A 19,702-nucleotide genomic window follows, 5' to 3' on the forward strand; every position below is an offset into this window, starting at 1 on the left:
ATTTTTTTGCTAGTACTTTCTCCTGTGTACACTGACATAAAGGCGAGGTTCTGTAACAAAGAGTTTCCCTTCGGGGATCAATAAAGTATTTCTGATTCTGATTGTAGGTGGACAGTTAAACCTGTAAATTAATATTTTATACATTCATCTCACTGTTGATTTATAGGAAGTTAATTATTGTATTACTAATATTGGTCGGGGACTGCCTGGTGGTCCCTGTACTCTAAGAGAACTACTGCATCAGACTAAACGATCCGAAACTTTTGGGAACTATTACGTCATGAGCTCCCAGTTAATACACTTGCGGCTGCATCCATTAACTTGATTAATGGATTCACATTCATTGGTGCAAGTCTCTAGCTTGACTAGACACCCTGGAACCCACTCAAGGGCCCCTGAAGGTGCATGAACCCTACTTTTGGTAACCCTTTGCTCTGCTCGCTGCAGGTTACACCCACTCCTCCCTGCAGCCTCCCTTCATGCTCTCTGGAGCCAGCTAACCACCAGGGTTCGTTCTGTACTTTAGTGACGGACTGATAGAGTACAGCTGAGAAGAAATACTATGATAAACTTTACACTTAGTGGAATTTAAAAAACAAACAAAAACAAAAAACGTCGCTTTAAGGAGTGGTTGCATGCTGCGTTCACAGACACGACGCGATTGGAATGAGAAGACGCGCAAAAAAGTTTTAAGACGAATGATTCAGGTAAAACAACCGATTCGTTTTTCTTTTTATGTTTGAACATAATAAAAAAGCATAGTACGATGAAACCGCATTCCATTCTCAGCTAATACAGATGTTTTTTTTCAGGATGCACTGGTTATTGTTCCCCAAATTAGGCCTGCTTGTAAGTACTTTGTATTTAAGTTTTCACTGCTGTAGGATATTTTAGACAAACACATGTCGACTTTTAAATAGGCAGTTTTTCCGGTGTTGTGTAAAACGCCTATATCTCAATAGCTTCCATTTTCCTAAATCATTTCTCCTAAATCACTGTTCCGTATTTTGCACTTATTCTGTATTATTTTATTCCTGGACTAAATTCCAAGATTGTCCTGTTCCATAATAGGCTAGTCATTTGTTAGTTGTTAAATACTGGCTTTTGATTGGCTAGAAAGTTGATTAAGATTAAGGATGGTCAACGTTCAGTGTACTAAATTAGTGCGCGATGTAAAATTACAGGCAATTAAGTTCTCTTTCATGCTACATCGCTCACTGTTGAAATGAATCATGGATTAAACTTTATACAAACATTTATTAGTAGATAACCATGTGAACGTCTGTCTATTTTTCAACGTTTGATGTAGGATAGCGAAAATACATGGTGAGGTGTTCATTTAGGGCTACGGAAGGAAATGCAGGTGTTCTTCGCCCCTTGTGTTATTTTTCGTTAATCAGGACATCTGTTGTGTATTGCGTTATCTTATTAGTAAAGAAGACTATGTTGTGTCACTGCATACATTCAGCAATGAGCTAAACTTAAACTTATGTTTCAGGTTTGTTTTCACAACTATATCTCAGGTGAGTCACTTTCTATTTCTCTTTTCAGTTAAACACCATTTAATTTAAGACTGTCGGACCAAGGTGGTGGTGGGACCAAGTAGCTAACGTTAACCTAGCTAGTCTGCCTGACCTAGCAAGTAACCTTAACCACCAACTAGTAAACTAAAGGTTTCACTAAAGCTAAGAGGCTAACTAGCGTTAATGCTAAAGTGCTTTAAAGCGTTGTCATCGAAATTACGCACTTTCTCATGTAACTAATGGTATCTAGCTGAACTTTGATTCATAGGTCAGCTAAATCTGAATTTTAAAACAGAAAAAATAAACTCCAAGAAAAATTCAAGTTTATTTTATTTGTAGCTCACTAACATGCATGTGCATACACACACATTTGACAGAGACATTTGTGTAAGAAGCCTTGGCAAAGTCAAAGATGGATTCCTCAGTGGGTTGCCTGAGTGTTTGACAGGTGCCAGTGTTAAACAGCATCTCACTTGCCTGTGTGGAAAAATATTTTCCTTGATATAGACATATGTAGACAATCAAGTTCAATAATCATTCAGGTTGTGCTGCTAAGTGAAAGCACCGGTCTGCTTGTACTGCACCTACATTCCTGTGGAAGGGTGCCCATTGTATGAAGAAGTTCTCTCCCTCTCCCGTGCAATGGTACTCCTAATTGTGTACACACTCTGGCGCACATGTGGCAGAGTGACCTTCCCCTTCCCTGTGTTCCTACTGCATGAATTAGCTCACTCTTTGTCTGCAAGTAATGTTTCCTGATTAATACATATAGTGTTATAACAAAGCCTTTAGTATTAGTATAAAGTTTGTATTTCGCTGAACAGAGTCTGGGAAGTTTTGTGATAAACTCTTTCTGTCTAATTAAGAGACAGAAAAGACGCTCTTCCCAGGAGTCATATATGGACCAATAGGGAGCATCCCAACAACCCGCCAGGAGGACACAACTGAGCCTGTTCAGTTGCTTCATGAACCAACTTGGTTTTACGTGTACTTTGTTTTAATATTACAGTAAAATCTATATTGCATTGGACTCTGTTCAACTGAAGTGTTTTATTGAAGAAGAATTAAACAGTGTGTGAGAGGACCTGAAGACATCTGGCCGAGCTGAAGGTTTTTTCTCCCACACCTGTCATAGGTGAGCAGAAAGGGATGGTATATTTACATCATCATTTGGCTTGGCTGAGGTGGACTAGTGTGTGTATCGATAAAAACAAAATGCGACAAAGTACAACGAAAACAGACTTACTGACGCACATGAAGCACGTGACCAAAGCATCACCACTGCTCCACTGATGAGACGAGAAATGGTGGCAGACAAAAACATACACAGATCTGTGTTCACTGATGAGGAGACTGTAATGTTCCTCAAATTAACACATGAAATAAACTTAAATGCTATAGTTTGTTCGAAGTCTGACCAATGCCCTCTTCTACAGTGGTTCACTGGTACTGGAGAATTAGCACCACCAACTGTTTATCTTGATGCGCCCAACTCTTAATATTTGCATAACAGTAGTGGATGGAAATGCAGATTACTTCACAGTTTCTTTTGCAGATTTTCTGGAAATTCTATTAAAATTTGCACTAGATTTGGATGGAGATTCGACTTGAGTGTGTGACAGGTGCAACAACAGCGTGTTACTTGTTTGTCATAGGTGAACAGAAAGGCTTGGAACATTTGGTGGCTGGCTGTAAGTTCTGAATGAAAACCTGACGTGAGCTTTCTCTAGATGTCACTAGTATCATTTGCATGGTAAAATATTTTACTTGGAAAATGTAGCAATCTGTCTAACATGTTCTGACATTATTATTGTCATTTTATTTTAAGTTAAACTGTGGCGCTGCTCTGCCACTGGTTGTAATACAGATGCTAAAAGCATTGGTTATAGCATGAAGCCCCAGATATGATCTGAACATGATTAAAATGTCCTTGGGGTATCAGAATCAAATCAAAACACCATCAGCCATTTCAGCCTGAATTTTGCTGTCTGGTAGGGATCTCTCCACTAATTTCTTCTTTTGTCTTTGTTGAACAGCCTTTACACTGGAAACCAGAACCTTGACATACGATGAGTCCTACTATGAGTATGTGCCTGATCGCCTGCAGTGGAACAGTGCAGGAGAGCTGTGTAACCAGCGCTCTGGGGCCTTAGCCAATGTCTCCAACTCAGTAGAGAACCAGGAGCTAACCAGCTTTTTAAAATCCTTGAACATCTCTCAGCCTGTGTGGATTGCCAGGAAAGTCATGACACATCTGACAAGTAGGTTCAGTGTGCAATTTGTGACACTTTATATTAATAAATTAGCACCCTGTCTTTTTAAATAATAGGCTCATTTTATGTCCTAGACACCTTTCCACCCACTCACTGACTTAACAAAAAGGGTAATAGAATACAAAATGGGCCTGACGATGCTGCCATACAACACTCTTAACCACAGTGAATAATGTTACCCCAATGTTTACAGTAGGAATAGGACCACAAAGTGGAATTTTATAATTAGATTCCATCATTTGTGAGAGCTGTGCCAGGATTTTTCCTTCATAGTAATGCCTCTTTCTTCTCTCTGTGTGGGGTGAAACCAAAGGTTCCTCCGAGACCCTGATTCTGGAGTTCACCGGGCGCTCGGATAGGAAGTATGCCCGTCTCCTGCACAAGTTCCCCTCCATGGGCTCAGTGACCGTTTGCACCCGTCTCCGCTTCGATCCAAATTGCTTTGGAATTTCCACCATATTCTCTTATTCCATCCAGTCATATATTAATGAGTTCCAGCTTCGCGCGAACCTGATCCAGGGCAAGCCTGTGCAGCTGGCTCTGCTGGTCCATGGCATTCACGGACCTTACCAAGAAGCCTTCGACCACGACGACTCCTGGCACTCGGTGTGTGTTTCTTGGAGCCAGAATGGTGGACGCTGGGCACTATTTACTCATGGCCTTGTGGTCTCTAGGGGCGATGGCCTAAACAGTTCTGACAGCATTGGACGTGACGGGCTTTTCATTATTGGGCAGGAGCAGGACACCTTTGGGGGCTCATTTAAGAAAGATGAGTCATTCTCAGGGAGCATCACAGAGCTGCACATATGGGATCGAGTACTGTACAGCAGCGAAATCCACATAATGGAAAAGGAGTGTTCACCCATTTCCTCTGGGCTGGTTTTCAAGTGGAGTGGAGCAGCCATGGAAATAGAGTCCTCCCTTACGAAGCTGTGGAGAGACAGCCCATGTCAAGGTACATTTGTTAGGATGCAGCATGAGGACAGGGGAAGAAGCCAAAGGGTTACCAGAATCTAAATCAAGCTAATTTAATCACCAAGTAGAGGGAAGTTCAGGAATTTGTTTACACCATAAAAGACAGGTGAGACGCCAATATATCCACAAGGTCCAATGGTATAGTTAAGCATTACTTTCAGATGCTGTTTACAATTTAGCTAACTTGGCACTAGGACTGGCTGGGGTTGCTATGCAGACAAAAAACAATCACATAGAGACCATTTGAGAGTCATTTTGGACTACTCACTTTTTACTAACATGCCAAGATCTGAGCTGGCCTGATGTGGTACTCCACCCATCTGGCAAGCAGGGTAAAATAACTGCTATGAATAAATTGCAGATACAGCTAGACCCAGATCTGCTCTGTCTCTGCTTCATCTTCCTCTACACCCATGCTCCTCTCATCTCTCTGATCAGGCCCAGTCATTATGTAATTTACATAGATTTTGGTTGCAGCTAAAAGATGGTCTTCAATTCTTGAAATAACATGCTTTAAGTACTAGTCTTAAACAGTGGGAAAGCATCACTGAAACAACTAATCTAATTGAAACAGGGAAACCGTTAAATAGTTCAATCAAAATATATATTGAACTCTATGAGCTCAAAGTGTGAAATTACATGACTGCAAGAACATTTTATTGCAAAAGACCAAGATAAGAATTTTCTTCCAGACTAACTTAAGAACATTTCTGATCTATAGCTACAACACCCCAGTCTTTGAAAAGACAGGTGAACTGCTAAGAAATAAAAGTAATTTTATTATATTATGTTATAAATTCTTCAACCTGACCCTCACATTTATTTTGGAGCTTCTCTCCAGCACATAAATGCACCAAACTGGTAGCTTTTCAAATCAGTCTGCACTTTCAACTGGATAAGCAAGAATTGAATAAAAAACATAATTTAAAAAACAAAACAAAAGAACAATAATTGTGTTTACTATGATAAATTATCCATATCACACAAGTTTATTGTATATGCAAGCAGAGGCTGCTATGTAAATTATGTTTTATAATTGCTTCACACTACCCCACTTATTGTGCACTGTGCAGCTGTATTATGCAGGAAAATATAAAAATCATTTTAGGGCTCGGTATTGGCAGATACTCATAATTGAATGATTCAGATTGCGATTAGCAAAAAAACTTGATCAGGATTTGTGCCATGCGTTAGCAAGGTTACATACACACAGTAAACAAACACACTTATATGCACGCAAGCGTGCACATACACATGCACACACACTCTTTTCCTTTTCTTTAAGCACTACTGGAAGTTTAATGACACTGAAGGAAAGCGGAAATCTCTCTCTCTCTCTTGCTCTCACCCTCCAATGAATAGCAGAGATGGTGACCAAGTTGTAGTAAGCAAATGGTAGGGCTCCTAATGGTTCTTGTAAATTTTTTGTGACTCACGTCATTCTGAATCCCACCCTTCAAAACACTTCTCCCATTCTGACATCATGCTCCCCAGTGACCAATGAGAGTCCAAAACACTGAACTGGAACTGAACACGCAGAAAGGATAGTGTGCTTGCACTCCTTCAGTGATTTTCAGTTACAGTGTGGGAATCTTTTAAAGATTAACTTATAGACTCTTAACTTACAGGGTATGTGTACAGTAGCTGTTGAAGGACTGGCTGTTGCCAGGATTGATCCTTCGATTTTTCAGTTATAGGACTTTAACCAACATGGCAGTGCTTGGTGCTCTGTCAAACTCCTCAAGTTTTCCCTTCCTCTTTCTCATCAGACCAGTTCAGACATACACATATACGCCACACTAGTCCTGCAACTGATCTGCCATAGATTCAATCATTGTAACAGCTAGTCTTCTGATCAGAAGCAATTTCTACCAAAGTGTCCTCGACCAAGACCCACATTCTGTTATCTGTTCATCTGTAAATGTCAGCCTGATGCTTACAACCACACCAAGGCTTTTAACTAAAAATAACACCTTTTACTTGACAGTGACATAGATCTTTCTATAACCATGACCACGATTGTTTTTATAACTTTAACCAAGTGTTATCATTGCTGAAACTTTACTGTATGTTATTTGCCATGACCACAAGCTTTTCCTAAAAATCTTTAACTGAGATAAGATGAGCCTTAATTGATCTTAATTGATACAATAATATCCAATATAATATAGTATAGTATAATGTAGTATATGATAAATAATAAATATATTATAATATATAACAGAATATATAAATCAGTCCAACAGAGAAACAGGGGCTGGCTGGTCAGAGTGATTGCAATAGTCTTTGACAGCAGTGGGCACAAATCTAATGCTGTTTTGCAGCTAGGTGGGATGATCCGGTGGCTGTGAACACGTGAAGTTTATTACACTTTATAAGTGGTGCTGTGAAGTGTTGACATGACATCATATCTTGGAGATCTTGTGGCTAATGAAACCCCCCTGATTCACCTGCCTTGAATTACATGTTGATGAGCTGTTTTCATTTTTTTCAGTGAACAAGTGTAGCATCATCCACACTACTGTGACTGGACATGACATTCAGTCTTGATGTGTCCTGCTTTGATTTTCAAGAATTTAACACTAAGAATAACCTTCACCATTTCCTTCACTAGGAAACTTCACTGTCTTAACAAATTCGTTCTTGGATTCCCTCCTGGATGGAAATTCTTTGCAGAATCAAACGTTATCCTTTGAGTTGTTCCACAGCCCTCAGTCTGATGAGGATTGTGGCATCTTTGACCCTGTTATTGGCAGCTGGGGCCAAGCCAAGTGTCAATCATTCAGAGGGGCTGTCTGCCAGTTTAAGAAAGGTACCAGTAATAATAATGTAAATGAATTTTTATGCATTTTATTCTTGATGTAATGATTTGGTCTGCTGTATCTAATCCTGACCGACCATGAAAATAGAGCATTACCTGAACATTGCCATGCAATCCATTACAATAGTCCTGTAATAAATACTACCTTTTCATAATTTAAAATTTTTAGTCGTCTACACTGTGTCAACATAGCAAAGAATGTTGGATCTATGGAAATTTCTAAAGCTGTGTGTGGTCTTACTATAATAGATTGCATTATATTGTATTATATTTGTCTCTGTTTCTGTCTGCAGAAGTGCTGGGTGCTATGACTTTACCAAAGACACCATTCTTCAGTAGATTGAGCAAGGATCCTCTGACCAAACCTGTGAGTTGGACAGTTAAGCTGTCTGTAGCACATCATCACTAGTGGTACAGTACTATAAATGAACAAGAACTCATCTTGGTGATATTGGTGCAGAGGCAGCTCAGCAACACACTGCACACTGATATAGTAAAAAGATAAAAGAATTTCACAACTTTGCATTATGAAGTTTAATTTAGGCTGTGTAGTGGAGGAAATGTTGGCCATGTTTAAGGTAGAATTAAAGCCTTTCAATCAAACTCAGATGTACATGTCTAATACTAGACATGCAATTATTGGCATGCCATAAAGGTATTAAAAAATCATCTTGTTACAATTTTAGAAGAATAATAACTTATTCTGAGGAACTTCCCCAACACTGGATATTTGTCAGGACTAACTTACTGGGTCAAAGTCCTATAGAATTATTTGTACTTGGTGAAGGGAAGTGATTGTGATCCTGAGGTGTGTAGACAAGGAATTAGTGAATTAGTAGCATTGCCTTGCTACCACCTTTCCCCAGGTAAATAAAGTTCAAAATCTTTATCCATCCTTCTTTTCCTCAGGTGATGGAGAAGCTGAGCATTAACACCTCCAGGGACAGAGATCTGACCTTGCTACAGCAGCTGACCCAGGCTGTTCTGCATACGTTGGAGAACGGTGGCCCGAACCTCCTCACCTCCAGTGATGTCCTCTACTTTACCCAGATGATTGAGATGGACCTGACTGCACTGGCTAGCACTCACTCTGCTGGAGCTGACGCAGCAGAGCTCATGGTGTCCATTGCTACCAACTACGTAAAGGTGGCAAGTTTGATGCTGGAGCCCCACATGGCTTCACAGTGGATGGGCCTGACAGAGGATGGGGTGAGGGGGTGACATGTGTTTATCTGTTCCCCCCCCAAAACAGTTTGATTTTTTTTTTATTTACCCCCCCCCAAAAAAAATAACAGTGTACCCTGGGAAGTAGTTATTATTATATTATAAAGTATTTCTGATTCTGATTGTAGCCAAGCAAACTGTGGAAACCTTCTCTAACCAGTCAGAAAAACAAACCAAAGATGTTTCTGGGTTGTATGGAAGAACCCTATTTGTAACTCAGATTCAACCCAACATTTGCTTATATCTTAGCAAGGTCTCCTCCCATGTTTATGTTGCATATTTGGTCCCACTTTAAAGGATGAGGTAAAATAATTGTCTCAACTTTCTTAAGCCAGGAAAGTCGTCCTTTCTCCTCTATGAAGCTGACTTTTTGTTGTTGGGTCTGTATTTCTTATACAGGTCAGCATGGGGCCATTTACTATTGTCAAGAGCATTGACAGTCTCACTGAAACTCTTGCAGACATGTTATCTGCTGAGGGGAGAGGCTTCACTCTTTCTACAAAGAACATAGGTAATAACAGCATCTTCAAAGAAAAAATTGATTATCCTTCAGTGCTTAGTTCGAAGTACAGGCAGCACAGTTTCAGTGGTGATCAAAGTTGATGGAGAAGTTGCTGAAAGATGAAAAAAGGATTTTACAGCAGACCATTATATTCACAAAACTGTCTACAACACATTTCACTTGAAGAAAAAAGGCCAGCATTCTTGTGATGTGGAGATTGCAACAATCAGTATTGCAATTTCTACTTTTTTCTTGTTTGCTTATATTTAGGCTATTCTGACTTTTTTTAGTTATATCGCACTCCATCTCCTTGTTTTTTGCAGTGGTTACGTGTTCAGAATTTAGGGAATGAATTTTAATGCATTGATAAGTCTACCATATATAATGTTATTGACCAACAGATAATAAAACAGGTAAATAAAAATGTTCTTGCATTTCTACTTATTATTAGTATAATTGTTAATCTGCCTCTATTGTCTGGATGTCCTCTGCTGTCTTTGTTGCAGATGTGTACATGAAGTGGCAGAAGCTGTCTGAAGAGAGCTGTAGTCAAGTCTTCAAGCCATCTGCGGTCAGCTCTCACACAGCCAGCAGCAGCGGTCAAGATGGGTTGCTTATCCCTGACATTGAGCTTCAGAGGATACACACACTGGGTAGGAAACACACACACACACACACACACACACACACACACACACACACACACACACACACACACACACACACACACATACACACGGAAATTGTGCCCATGCATGCAGATTTGTAGATGTACAACTGCTATGTACACACATATTACACGTGTACACGTTACATAATTTAGTACGTAGACGACATGCACGTGATCACATAAACATCTTCCTACTGCTGCAAATTACACAGTGTGGTTCTAGGTATGAATCTTGCCATGCTGCTGAATACATGCGTGTCTGTTCATTCTTTGGTGATTAAATTGAGATTTAAAAAAACCTGATTATAGCGTATTGTTATGGTAATCTTAATAATGTGTTTTAGTTGCCTAACCATAACTATACCATAGCCATACTGTAGTTGCCTTATGCATATTTTGTAGATAAAATATAAAACAAGCGTTAGCTGAAATGTTCTGCCTGGCGATAGGGTTGTTTAATTAAGGTACTGTAGCTACACTATGTGGCATGATGAGGCATGCATATTTGTGCAGCACCAGGTCATTCTTAAAAACAAACTAATAGATATAATGAACATGCCATTTTTGCTACTGTCTTATGGCTAAAGGATTTTAATCAACTTCAAAATAAAGTCCTTATACTGTTACTGTAACTCAGGAAAGTCTGTAGTCACATTTAAATTGTATTTGATACTTATTTGAAAATTAAAATAAAATAATAACTGAATCACTTGATTCTGTTAATTGTGTTAATATCAAAAATACTACAGGGTACAATACAGTATATGGTTAAATCATGTTAAACAAGACACAGTTTTTGCTGTAGAGGTTTTGCTATGAGAGTTTGTCCAAATGCCTCCAGAATATGGGGACTACAAAATAAAATGAAAATATAAAACAATTGGCAGACATTTTGGAAACAGAACTTCGAGCAGATGGGTAAATAAAACTCCTTGTAACTGAACAATGTGTTTGCATTAGGCAGCTATCGGGTGTGAATGTGTGCAAGTGGTGTGACATTGTGAAATTGAAGTGATGACTCAGCGAAGTATTTTGTATCACTAAAGGATAAAAATAAATCTGCTCTTCTCCTTTTGCTCTAATCAGGATATGAGGATGTGATGTTTATTCATACCCACTACAGCCATCTGAGTGAGATTGTGTCTGGAGCACAGGAGCCTCCATTGAGTCACCAAGATAAAGTAAAAAGGTTGGCTGTAGTTTGTCTGTTATCTTCTCTTATGTCAACCCACAGACACTCACAGAAACAAACAAGCTAAGTGTCAGTAGCACATTTTATTTGAATCTCAGCCTTACTTTAGGGGCTTACTTCTCACTAAACAAAGCACCGCCACCATAGAATTTGGAAGCATTTTACCAAATGTCACATTGCTTTTAACACTTGCCACATTTAAAGTTAGTCTGGAGAATTGTCACTGCCTCTAGCCATTCAGCTACAGAAATGAAAATTTGCATTCAAATTGCAACACTGTTGAACTATGAACACATTATGACAAGATTGTACTGATTGACAGATCACCAAAGCTCTGTAAACAACCTTTTCATACATTCCTTTATTCTCTAATAATAGATTAAAGTTAAACCATATACAAAACTCAATCAAAAAGTGAACTTGTCTGAATTGATTTCAACCAAATAAGGTGTGCTTGCACTTTACTTTCATCATTTTGAGAGAGTAGGGATCATTCAGTAGTTTGGATTTTAAGCTTTTCATGTATTTATGATCTTTAAGTTGTAAGACAGATGTAAGTGGTAACCATTGTCTGCCATCCCAGAATTCTCCCAGGTCACCTGGTTTCTGCTGTCATATCAGCCACTGTCCGTGATGCCTCCCAGGCCCAAACCATCCCCGTGGCCGTCGAGTACACCCTTTCTTCATCACACGTGGTATAGTCCATTGTTCAGGAGGGGTGATTATTAAACCCACACTATCAGCTATATATATTTGGACATCATGACTGATTGGTCAAGGTTAGACCAAATCCATGATGGTCTGTAGCAGCCACACAACCTGTTGACAGCCGAGTGATAAAAAGGCATTTTGTAAAAAGCAACCATTCTTTGGGAATAGCAGTTGAGTTATAGTTAAGTTGTTGCCCAAATGCAGTATGTCACTGCACACAAATTTTCATCTCTTATCAAGCAGCACATGGTTTTTATCCATGTTGCTTTTGGCTGGTTAGATTCCATGGTAATATATTAAGAGAGAAATGAACAGAGAAGAAAAACAAGTGCAAACATGTGTTTTGTTTATAGGTGGAGTATTCACAACGTGTTACTCCTGTTTGTGCCTTTTGGAATTTCAGCTTGATGTAAGTTTGACCAACAACACAGTCACATAAACAGCCCTGATAAATGAAGACTATTGGGTAAATTATTTTTTTAGGGCTTTCGATGCTGTGTATCTTAATCTTGAACACAACAATCAAATATCATATAATATAATATAATATGACGTGTTTCATTACAAAATTAGATATCCTTAGACAGATGGATATGAAACCCTTATATATGTAATTCTTCATGTTTAATAATAAATGTATCTGCTCTCTGAAACTAATTGATGAGTGTGTGTCTGTGCTTGTGTATTGTGCTGTATAGGCAAAATCATACCGATAGCTGGTCCAGTGATGGTTGCAGGGTAACTGTTGCTGGCTCTGGTGTCACTTCCTGTCTTTGTAACCACACTACCAACTTTGCAGTGCTGATGAATTACCTGGAGTCGAAGGTAACTCATGAGATGTGTTATGATGTAGTGAATTAAATCACACATACTGAATTAGAGGTTGCATGATGTAAAATGGAAACCCTCAAATTTAAACTGTGGTCAAGGTTATGAGTGGTATGGTGACATTTTAGAACTTGTGTCCTATTACACACATTATGTGATAGTTGTTTTTTCATTCTTGTGACAAATTATTACAGCAATTTACATCTAAATCTAAATGTTGCTGTTGTGAAATCTAAATCCATGTCATGATCTTTGGTCTCTAAAATTGTGGATAGGATTTGTTGTACACTATACCGGTGTGCCTATCCATTTGAAAAGTGCATTGGTAGAACTGTTCGTTCTGTCTATCCAAAGTATATAAAAGATAGTAAAACAAACAAAAAACAAGACCATCAGCAGTACTTGACATTTTTAAATTGTATTTTTTTGGCATTTAGCTGTTGCACAAATTCAGCTATGAGGTAGGAATTCAGTGTCTTTGAGAAGGCATCAGATGGATCAAACCTGTGATATTTTGACAATATTCTCCTCTCTCTCTTTTTCTCTCTCTTCCTCACACAACTACCTTTCCCCTCTGTCCCAGTGGAGTCCTGAGGAAGAGCTTATTTTGACCAAGCTGACGTTCATTGGCTCTGGAGCGTCTCTGTGTGCGCTCGTGGTGACCTTGATGCTGTTCACTGTGCTGGAGTGAGTAACTGATTTTCCTGTCCCGCATACGTATGATGACAACATACAGTAACTGCCTGGTTTCTGTCTCTTTGAGCCAATGCACACAATTCCTCCTCAGCCTCTTTTTGTCTTGCTAAATACATGTTACATATTTACAGTAACACAAAAGTTTAATTAAAATCTATAGTGTTTCTGAAGATACTAATAGCTTAGAAATTGGGTTGATATTTGGATTATTTCTGTAAGAACATGACAATTGTTGAGTATTTTCAAAGAATTTTATTCTTGTCAGGGAAGAGAAGCTCTCAAAATCAATTAAACTGCTATCAGTAATAATAACAATGTGACACTACTAACAACATTTGGGCATACTTATGTGGAATCAGATCAACTGTTAGAGTCAGTTCAAGGTAAGGGCTTCCCATTGGCCAATGTAGGACTTTCCAATTAGTTTATTCACTTGGGAAATTTGGCTCTCAGTTGATCCGCCAATCTAACTCCATCAATAAAATTTTAATCCAGAAATGAGTTCTTGCTGTCACCCATCATGTGAATACATTACATTTTGTTTGTATTTGTAAACCACTTGTGAAGTTTATAGTATTTTTTAAACATAGGTACTGTATGCTGAAATTAACCATGCACCCTACCAATTTAGATGATGTCTAAAATCATGTTTTATAAGGTATATAGGTTTGCTGATAACAAAGTCAAGATTCCACTGTCAGATCTCCTCATGGGATTTTATGTGACATTCTCTACACTAAAAAGAGAGAGATAACTTATTGGCACTGTATTGCTCGTTCTCCGTTCTTAAGGCTGCTATGAGTATTGACTAGTGCTAATCCAGTAATTACTGTGGTCTAAATGTGAGTCCACTCTGAAGGTTTATGGCAGCATCCTGCAGCCGTTAATTAACATAAGGGTCACTGAGGGATCACAATCAGCTGGAGAGGAGCTGCCCTGACGATTTATGACTGTCCTGAAATCAGAGAGTGCAGCCATGCATTTCACGCACATGCATCACACACACAACACACACACACACACAGATTAGAAGTACACATGTCCATAGATGCATACATAATCACACCATGAAATTATGGTGGTCACAAGCAGTCATGCAGATATGAAATTAGTCTAAATAGGCTGAATCCATCAGGAGGTAATGAGAGGCTCTTCAGTTCATTTACCTCTCTAAAGCAGATTAAGCTGTCTGTTTCATTTATGTTATGTAAAACCCTGAAATGGAAATATTGAACCTATTGATGCCATTTAAAGACAGAATATGTTTGTTTCCAGAGTTACTGTAATGTGAGACTATCTGATACATGAGCCATACATACACTACCTTTCAGTATAATATTGATCAGATATCAGCCCAACAATGAAACATACTGAAAAACAAATTGAAACAGTAGTTGCAAATTGTAAGTTTAAGTGTGACATGTTAAAATCTCTTAGACACATCTCACCCTCAAACCAAAAATAGTATGAAAGGAATAAATGACAAACTACATAAATCTGTTATGATACAGCAACACAATCAACAGGGTGGCAGTAGAATCCATAAACTGATTCAAAGCACTCAAAGCTAATCAGAGTCAGGTCATTTTATAGCCTTGGATATTACTGATTTTTAGTCACTCAACAGAAATATTGATCAATTAGCCCGTCCATTAGTCCAACACTGTGGTCATCGATTGCTATGAAGTTTGGTACAGATGGTCATGGTTGCCAGAGGATGAATCCTATTTTGTGATCCCCTCACTTTTGCAGGGCTAGCAGCCACCAGCACTACAAAATGAACACTTGTCTATTAATTCAGTGTATGACAGGATACTAACTAACTGAATTATTGTCAGCCTCAGCTTTGCTTTGAGAGTGTTACATGCAAAATGTCCACATGCATGTTAACATGCTAATAATACTCAGCTCAAGGCATAGCTGAGAATAAATACAGCTATAATTTTATTAGATAACATCGTGGCCTTTCCTTTTCCATTTTTCATTCATCCATCATTTTGTTTTAATTGTTTTCAACCTCAGTTGGTTGCTTGCATTTGTTGTTTACATTTTTGTTATCACTGTGTTGTAATACTGTCACTAACCCTAACCATATCTCATTTTAAGACAAGATCTGTCAAAAAATTTTAAGTTATCCTTGCCTCTGTCCATAGTATCCCCAAATCTGACAGGACGTCCATCCATAAGAACCTGTTCATTGCTCTGATCTGTGCCCAGGTGATTCTGCTCTGCAGCGGCTCAGCCATTCACAACAAGGTACTGGCAGACAACTAAAACATCTGATTTTATTTACCAATACATGGGTTTTAATGTTATACCAAGGGGCAGACAGGGGACAAATTAAGGTGAATTACCAACAGTAACTGTTGATGCATACAGTATGTTGGATTTTGTCAGTCTGTGCATGAAAAATAGATCGTCAGTTGAAGTTGGAAGTTTAAAATGGGAGCAACTTCACAACTTATTTTGTTTAGATACAAGTAAGCACATTTTTTTAAAAAAAAATATTAAAACAACAATTAGTAGAAATATTTTCATAATAAAATAAACTCAAGTAATATAAATCAAGACTTCAAAAACAATTTTAAATATTATAATCCTCTCAATACCCATTTTTTTCACTATCCATGGCATGTGCAGCACAAGCTTTCTTTGGCTAGATAATGAAATTTGAAATGGCTTTTATGCTATTGTGTACCTTCCTATACATTGAAATGTTAACCCACAGCACTGTGTTTTTAATAACTACCTTAATGAGACCTGAAATCCAAATCCATACTGGGGTTCCTAGTAAAACAAATGCTTTTGCATTGGATGTTACATGAATGGCCACTAATGTCGTATCCATCAGCTAAAACACATGGTTCAGTCTCTCAGTAGTCACCCAATGGCCTGTAGTTGGTTTGACCCCTGGTCCTTTGACCCCAGGTCATGTCAGGGTGGGCTTTACCCCTGGGGGCAGGTGGTCGCTTGTTGAAATTTCATCAAATGGTTTCATATGTGTATATATAGGCTGACTGACCATCAAAAAGGCAATTTTTCAGATTTAACAATGTTTTTAACACATGGTTTGGGCCAATCCAGAGCTATTTACAATGAATTAATGAATTAATATGGATGACCTCAGTGTTTTGCAAAGGATGCTTCAATGGGATATATTGATGTTGCTTGACATATTTGGTAGTTGCAGGGACTTAATCTGCAATATAATAGATATTGTATGGTCATTCTTTCATTATACCAATGATATTGGTTCTATTTGATATTAACATTTTTTCTACTCTCCTACCATTGTCCTCTTTATCCTATATATATTCATCTAATGATGATGTCACATTAGAATAAACATACTGTAAAATCTGTTACATAATGAATAAGATTTGGAGATGGAAATTTCCTTAACATAGAATCCATTTCCTAAAAGCATCCATCAACAAACAGTAATTTCTACATTTGGTGTTGTAAGTGATGTAAATGGGGTACTAGTGACCACTGCCACCTCATTCATCACCCACGATCATGAGCTGCCCTTAAACAATCCATCAGCAACATATAGTTATTTAACCTCTGACATTTTGTATTTGTGTGTGTGTTTCAAGACAGAAGCCACGCCTATCTTTTTTTTGGCAATTGAAAGTGAAATGCTTCCCATCCACTCTGCTCTAAATTGTTCTTCTAGTGTGTGTGTGTGTGTGTGTGTGTGTGTGTATATATATATATATATATATATATATATATATATATATATATATATATATATGTGTGTGTATACATATATATATATATATATATATATATATATATATATCCAGGATGAAACATCCAAGATCCACAAGTACATCAAAGATAAGGCCCCAACAGATGATGTGCTCAGTGAATGTCTCAGGCAATGGGGAACAGAGGAAGAGGTGCTGGAGGAGGGACCATTATGGGAGGACAAACCCCTACATGGGATGTACCACCGGAACATAACTGAAGTGGCTGATATCAAGAAATCCTACCAATGGCTAGAGCAGGCCGGACTGAAGTACAGCACAGAGGCACTCATCATGGCTGCGCAGGAGCAGGCCCTGAGCACCAGAGCAATAGAGGCCCAGATCTACCACACCAGACAAGACCCAACGTGTAGGCTGTGCAAAGAGGCCCCTGAGACAATCCAGAAAGCATACATGGAACGCCATAACCAAGTGGCTGGCATTGTGTACAGGAAAATCTGCACGGAGTATGGACTGGAAACCCCAAGGTCAAGACGTGCCCGTGCCCGTGCCCGTGGTCATCGGAGCACTTGGGGCAGTGACCCCCAAACTGGAGGAGTGGCTACAGCAGATCCCTGGAAGAACACCAGACATCTCAGTCCAGAAAACTGCAGTACTAGGAACAGCAAAGATACTGCGCAGAACACTCAAGCTCCCAGGCCTCTGGTAGAGGACCCGAGCTCGAAGGATGAGACCACCCGCGGGGGTGAAGGTTTAAGTTTTATATATAGTAGTGTCAGACGAGTAATTTGTGACATCTATAGAGTTGATTCTCATTTGTTTGTGGAACACGTCCTTTTATTTCTGAAAACCTAATTATTTTCAGTTTCAAAATATACATGTATAGATCTTAGATGTGTATTTGCATATATTAAAGTGACCCTTGCAAATGATGTGAATATTGGTAAATCCAGAGTAATGTGCAATAAACCAATCCTCCCTTATATGCACTACCAAAAAGGAGACTAGTTGCTTGGTATGTTTGTGAAATGGCAAGTGTAGGTTAATTCTACTTACTTTACTGTTAAGGCGTGTGCTTCAGGAGCCGAACCTGAATGCTTGAAATGTAACATGTATCTGTCTACATGACTGTATTGGTGTGTTTGTAGGTGGCGTGTACACTTGTGGCGGCACTGCTTCATCTTTTCTTCATGGCAGCATTTAGCTGGATGCTGGTGGAGGGTCTGCTGCTCTGGAGCAAAGTGGTCGCAGTAAACCTAAGCGAGGACCGACACATGAAATATTACTATCTCATCGGCTGGGGTACAACGTCTTAACAATAGCCAAATCACTCTCTTCACATGTGCAGTGAATGTCCATCTATGTCTTGCTACTTTTATTCCTCTCCTTTATTCTCCTCCTGTTTTCCTTTTTTCCCCTCCCTCCCTCCAGGTCTGCCGGTGCTGATAGTCACCATCACGCTGGCATCAGCCTCAGGCAAATACTCAGCCGACGGCTACTGTTGGCTCAGTGTCCAGAATGGCATTATCTGGGGCTTTGCTGGGCCTGTCATCTTCATCATCATGGTCAGAAAATGAAATCCTAATCATATCATATAGTCTGTTCAGGCTGAACTGGTTAAAACACAAAATACAAGGTGCATTCAGCCATTGTGTACTTTTAATTCTGTCCTGTAGAGCTCCACATTAGGTTTGAATATGGAAACTATTATCAACAAGAAATGGTATGATGTATCCTATCGATGTTGCATAAGTTTCTCTATTTGTTTACTCTTTCCTTTCCTCTCCCATAATCTCCTACCCATAGACATGTCAACATGTATTTCTCTCCTCCTCATCTTTTTTTCACTGTTTTGATTTGTATTTTCTTTACTCTCTCATCTCAGTGCACCCCTTCTCTGCTCATCTCTCCGTCACTTTGCCATTGCCACCTCTCATATCTGTATCCTCCCTTTTTTTCAGGTGAATATCATGGTACTGACCAGGGTGGTGGTCATCACCATCTCTACAGCCAAGAGAAGGTCCATCATGTTGGCCATGGGCACCAGTCCTGTGGAACAAACATATGAGCAAATCAGGTACAAACCACAAGGAGGCGCCATTTGTCCTCTTTTTTAAGATTATTCACCTGGGCCCCAGGCCTTCGAACAGACAAGCTGTAGTCACTAGGCGTCAAATAAAAAGTAGCTGGAAGATTTTATATTGGATTTGTCATTTTAAAACCGCATGCCTCATTTATCAAACAAGATAGGATTTTGAATGGTTGTGGCTTCAAGCGTCAACCACTCGTAATGCTTTAAATATCTCAGGTCTTAGTGTTGTAATATCTTTCAGTGTTGACAAGATACAAAAATTATTCAGATGTGAGTTTTTTGATGTGTTATTGGCTTTTTCAAATTTAAAACGTCTTAATGACCTGTCATTTAATTTAGTTCCAATGTTTTGGCACAGTATTATTTCTGAAACATTGCATAAATATCGTAGAATTCATCAAAACTGTTTTATCTGTCTCATCCTTATACAGATTTTCTTGCAGTAGTAGGAATGTTTGATTTGAAAAACATTATTACTG

General features: G+C 38.8%; 1 protein-coding gene across 5 annotated transcripts in view; it reads left to right on the forward strand.

The window, feature by feature from the left end:
* Positions 1-338: 338 nt before the first annotated feature.
* LOC122877640 (adhesion G-protein coupled receptor D2) overlaps positions 339-19,702 on the forward strand; it is a 93,143-nt gene continuing 73,779 nt past the window's right edge. For all 5 annotated transcript variants that reach the window (XM_044199458.1, XM_044199459.1, XM_044199463.1 and 2 more), the window contains exons 1-20: positions 339-707; positions 813-849; positions 1,499-1,523; positions 3,179-3,214; positions 3,560-3,784; positions 4,110-4,751; positions 7,386-7,583; positions 7,886-7,959; positions 8,502-8,801; positions 9,216-9,327; positions 9,825-9,971; positions 11,075-11,177; positions 11,764-11,875; positions 12,245-12,300; positions 12,590-12,716; positions 13,303-13,406; positions 15,569-15,671; positions 18,280-18,433; positions 18,563-18,696; positions 19,093-19,208. In XM_044199458.1, the coding sequence (XP_044055393.1) occupies positions 814-849; positions 1,499-1,523; positions 3,179-3,214; positions 3,560-3,784; positions 4,110-4,751; positions 7,386-7,583; positions 7,886-7,959; positions 8,502-8,801; positions 9,216-9,327; positions 9,825-9,971; positions 11,075-11,177; positions 11,764-11,875; positions 12,245-12,300; positions 12,590-12,716; positions 13,303-13,406; positions 15,569-15,671; positions 18,280-18,433; positions 18,563-18,696; positions 19,093-19,208 (2,804 nt within the window). In that variant the 5' untranslated portion in view covers positions 339-707; position 813. The remainder of the gene's footprint in view (positions 708-812; positions 850-1,498; positions 1,524-3,178; positions 3,215-3,559; positions 3,785-4,109; positions 4,752-7,385; positions 7,584-7,885; positions 7,960-8,501; positions 8,802-9,215; positions 9,328-9,824; positions 9,972-11,074; positions 11,178-11,763; positions 11,876-12,244; positions 12,301-12,589; positions 12,717-13,302; positions 13,407-15,568; positions 15,672-18,279; positions 18,434-18,562; positions 18,697-19,092; positions 19,209-19,702) is intronic.

This window comes from Siniperca chuatsi, linkage group LG6 (genome assembly GCF_020085105.1).
Source record: "Siniperca chuatsi isolate FFG_IHB_CAS linkage group LG6, ASM2008510v1, whole genome shotgun sequence".
NCBI classification, from domain to species: Eukaryota; Metazoa; Chordata; class Actinopteri; order Centrarchiformes; family Sinipercidae; genus Siniperca; species Siniperca chuatsi.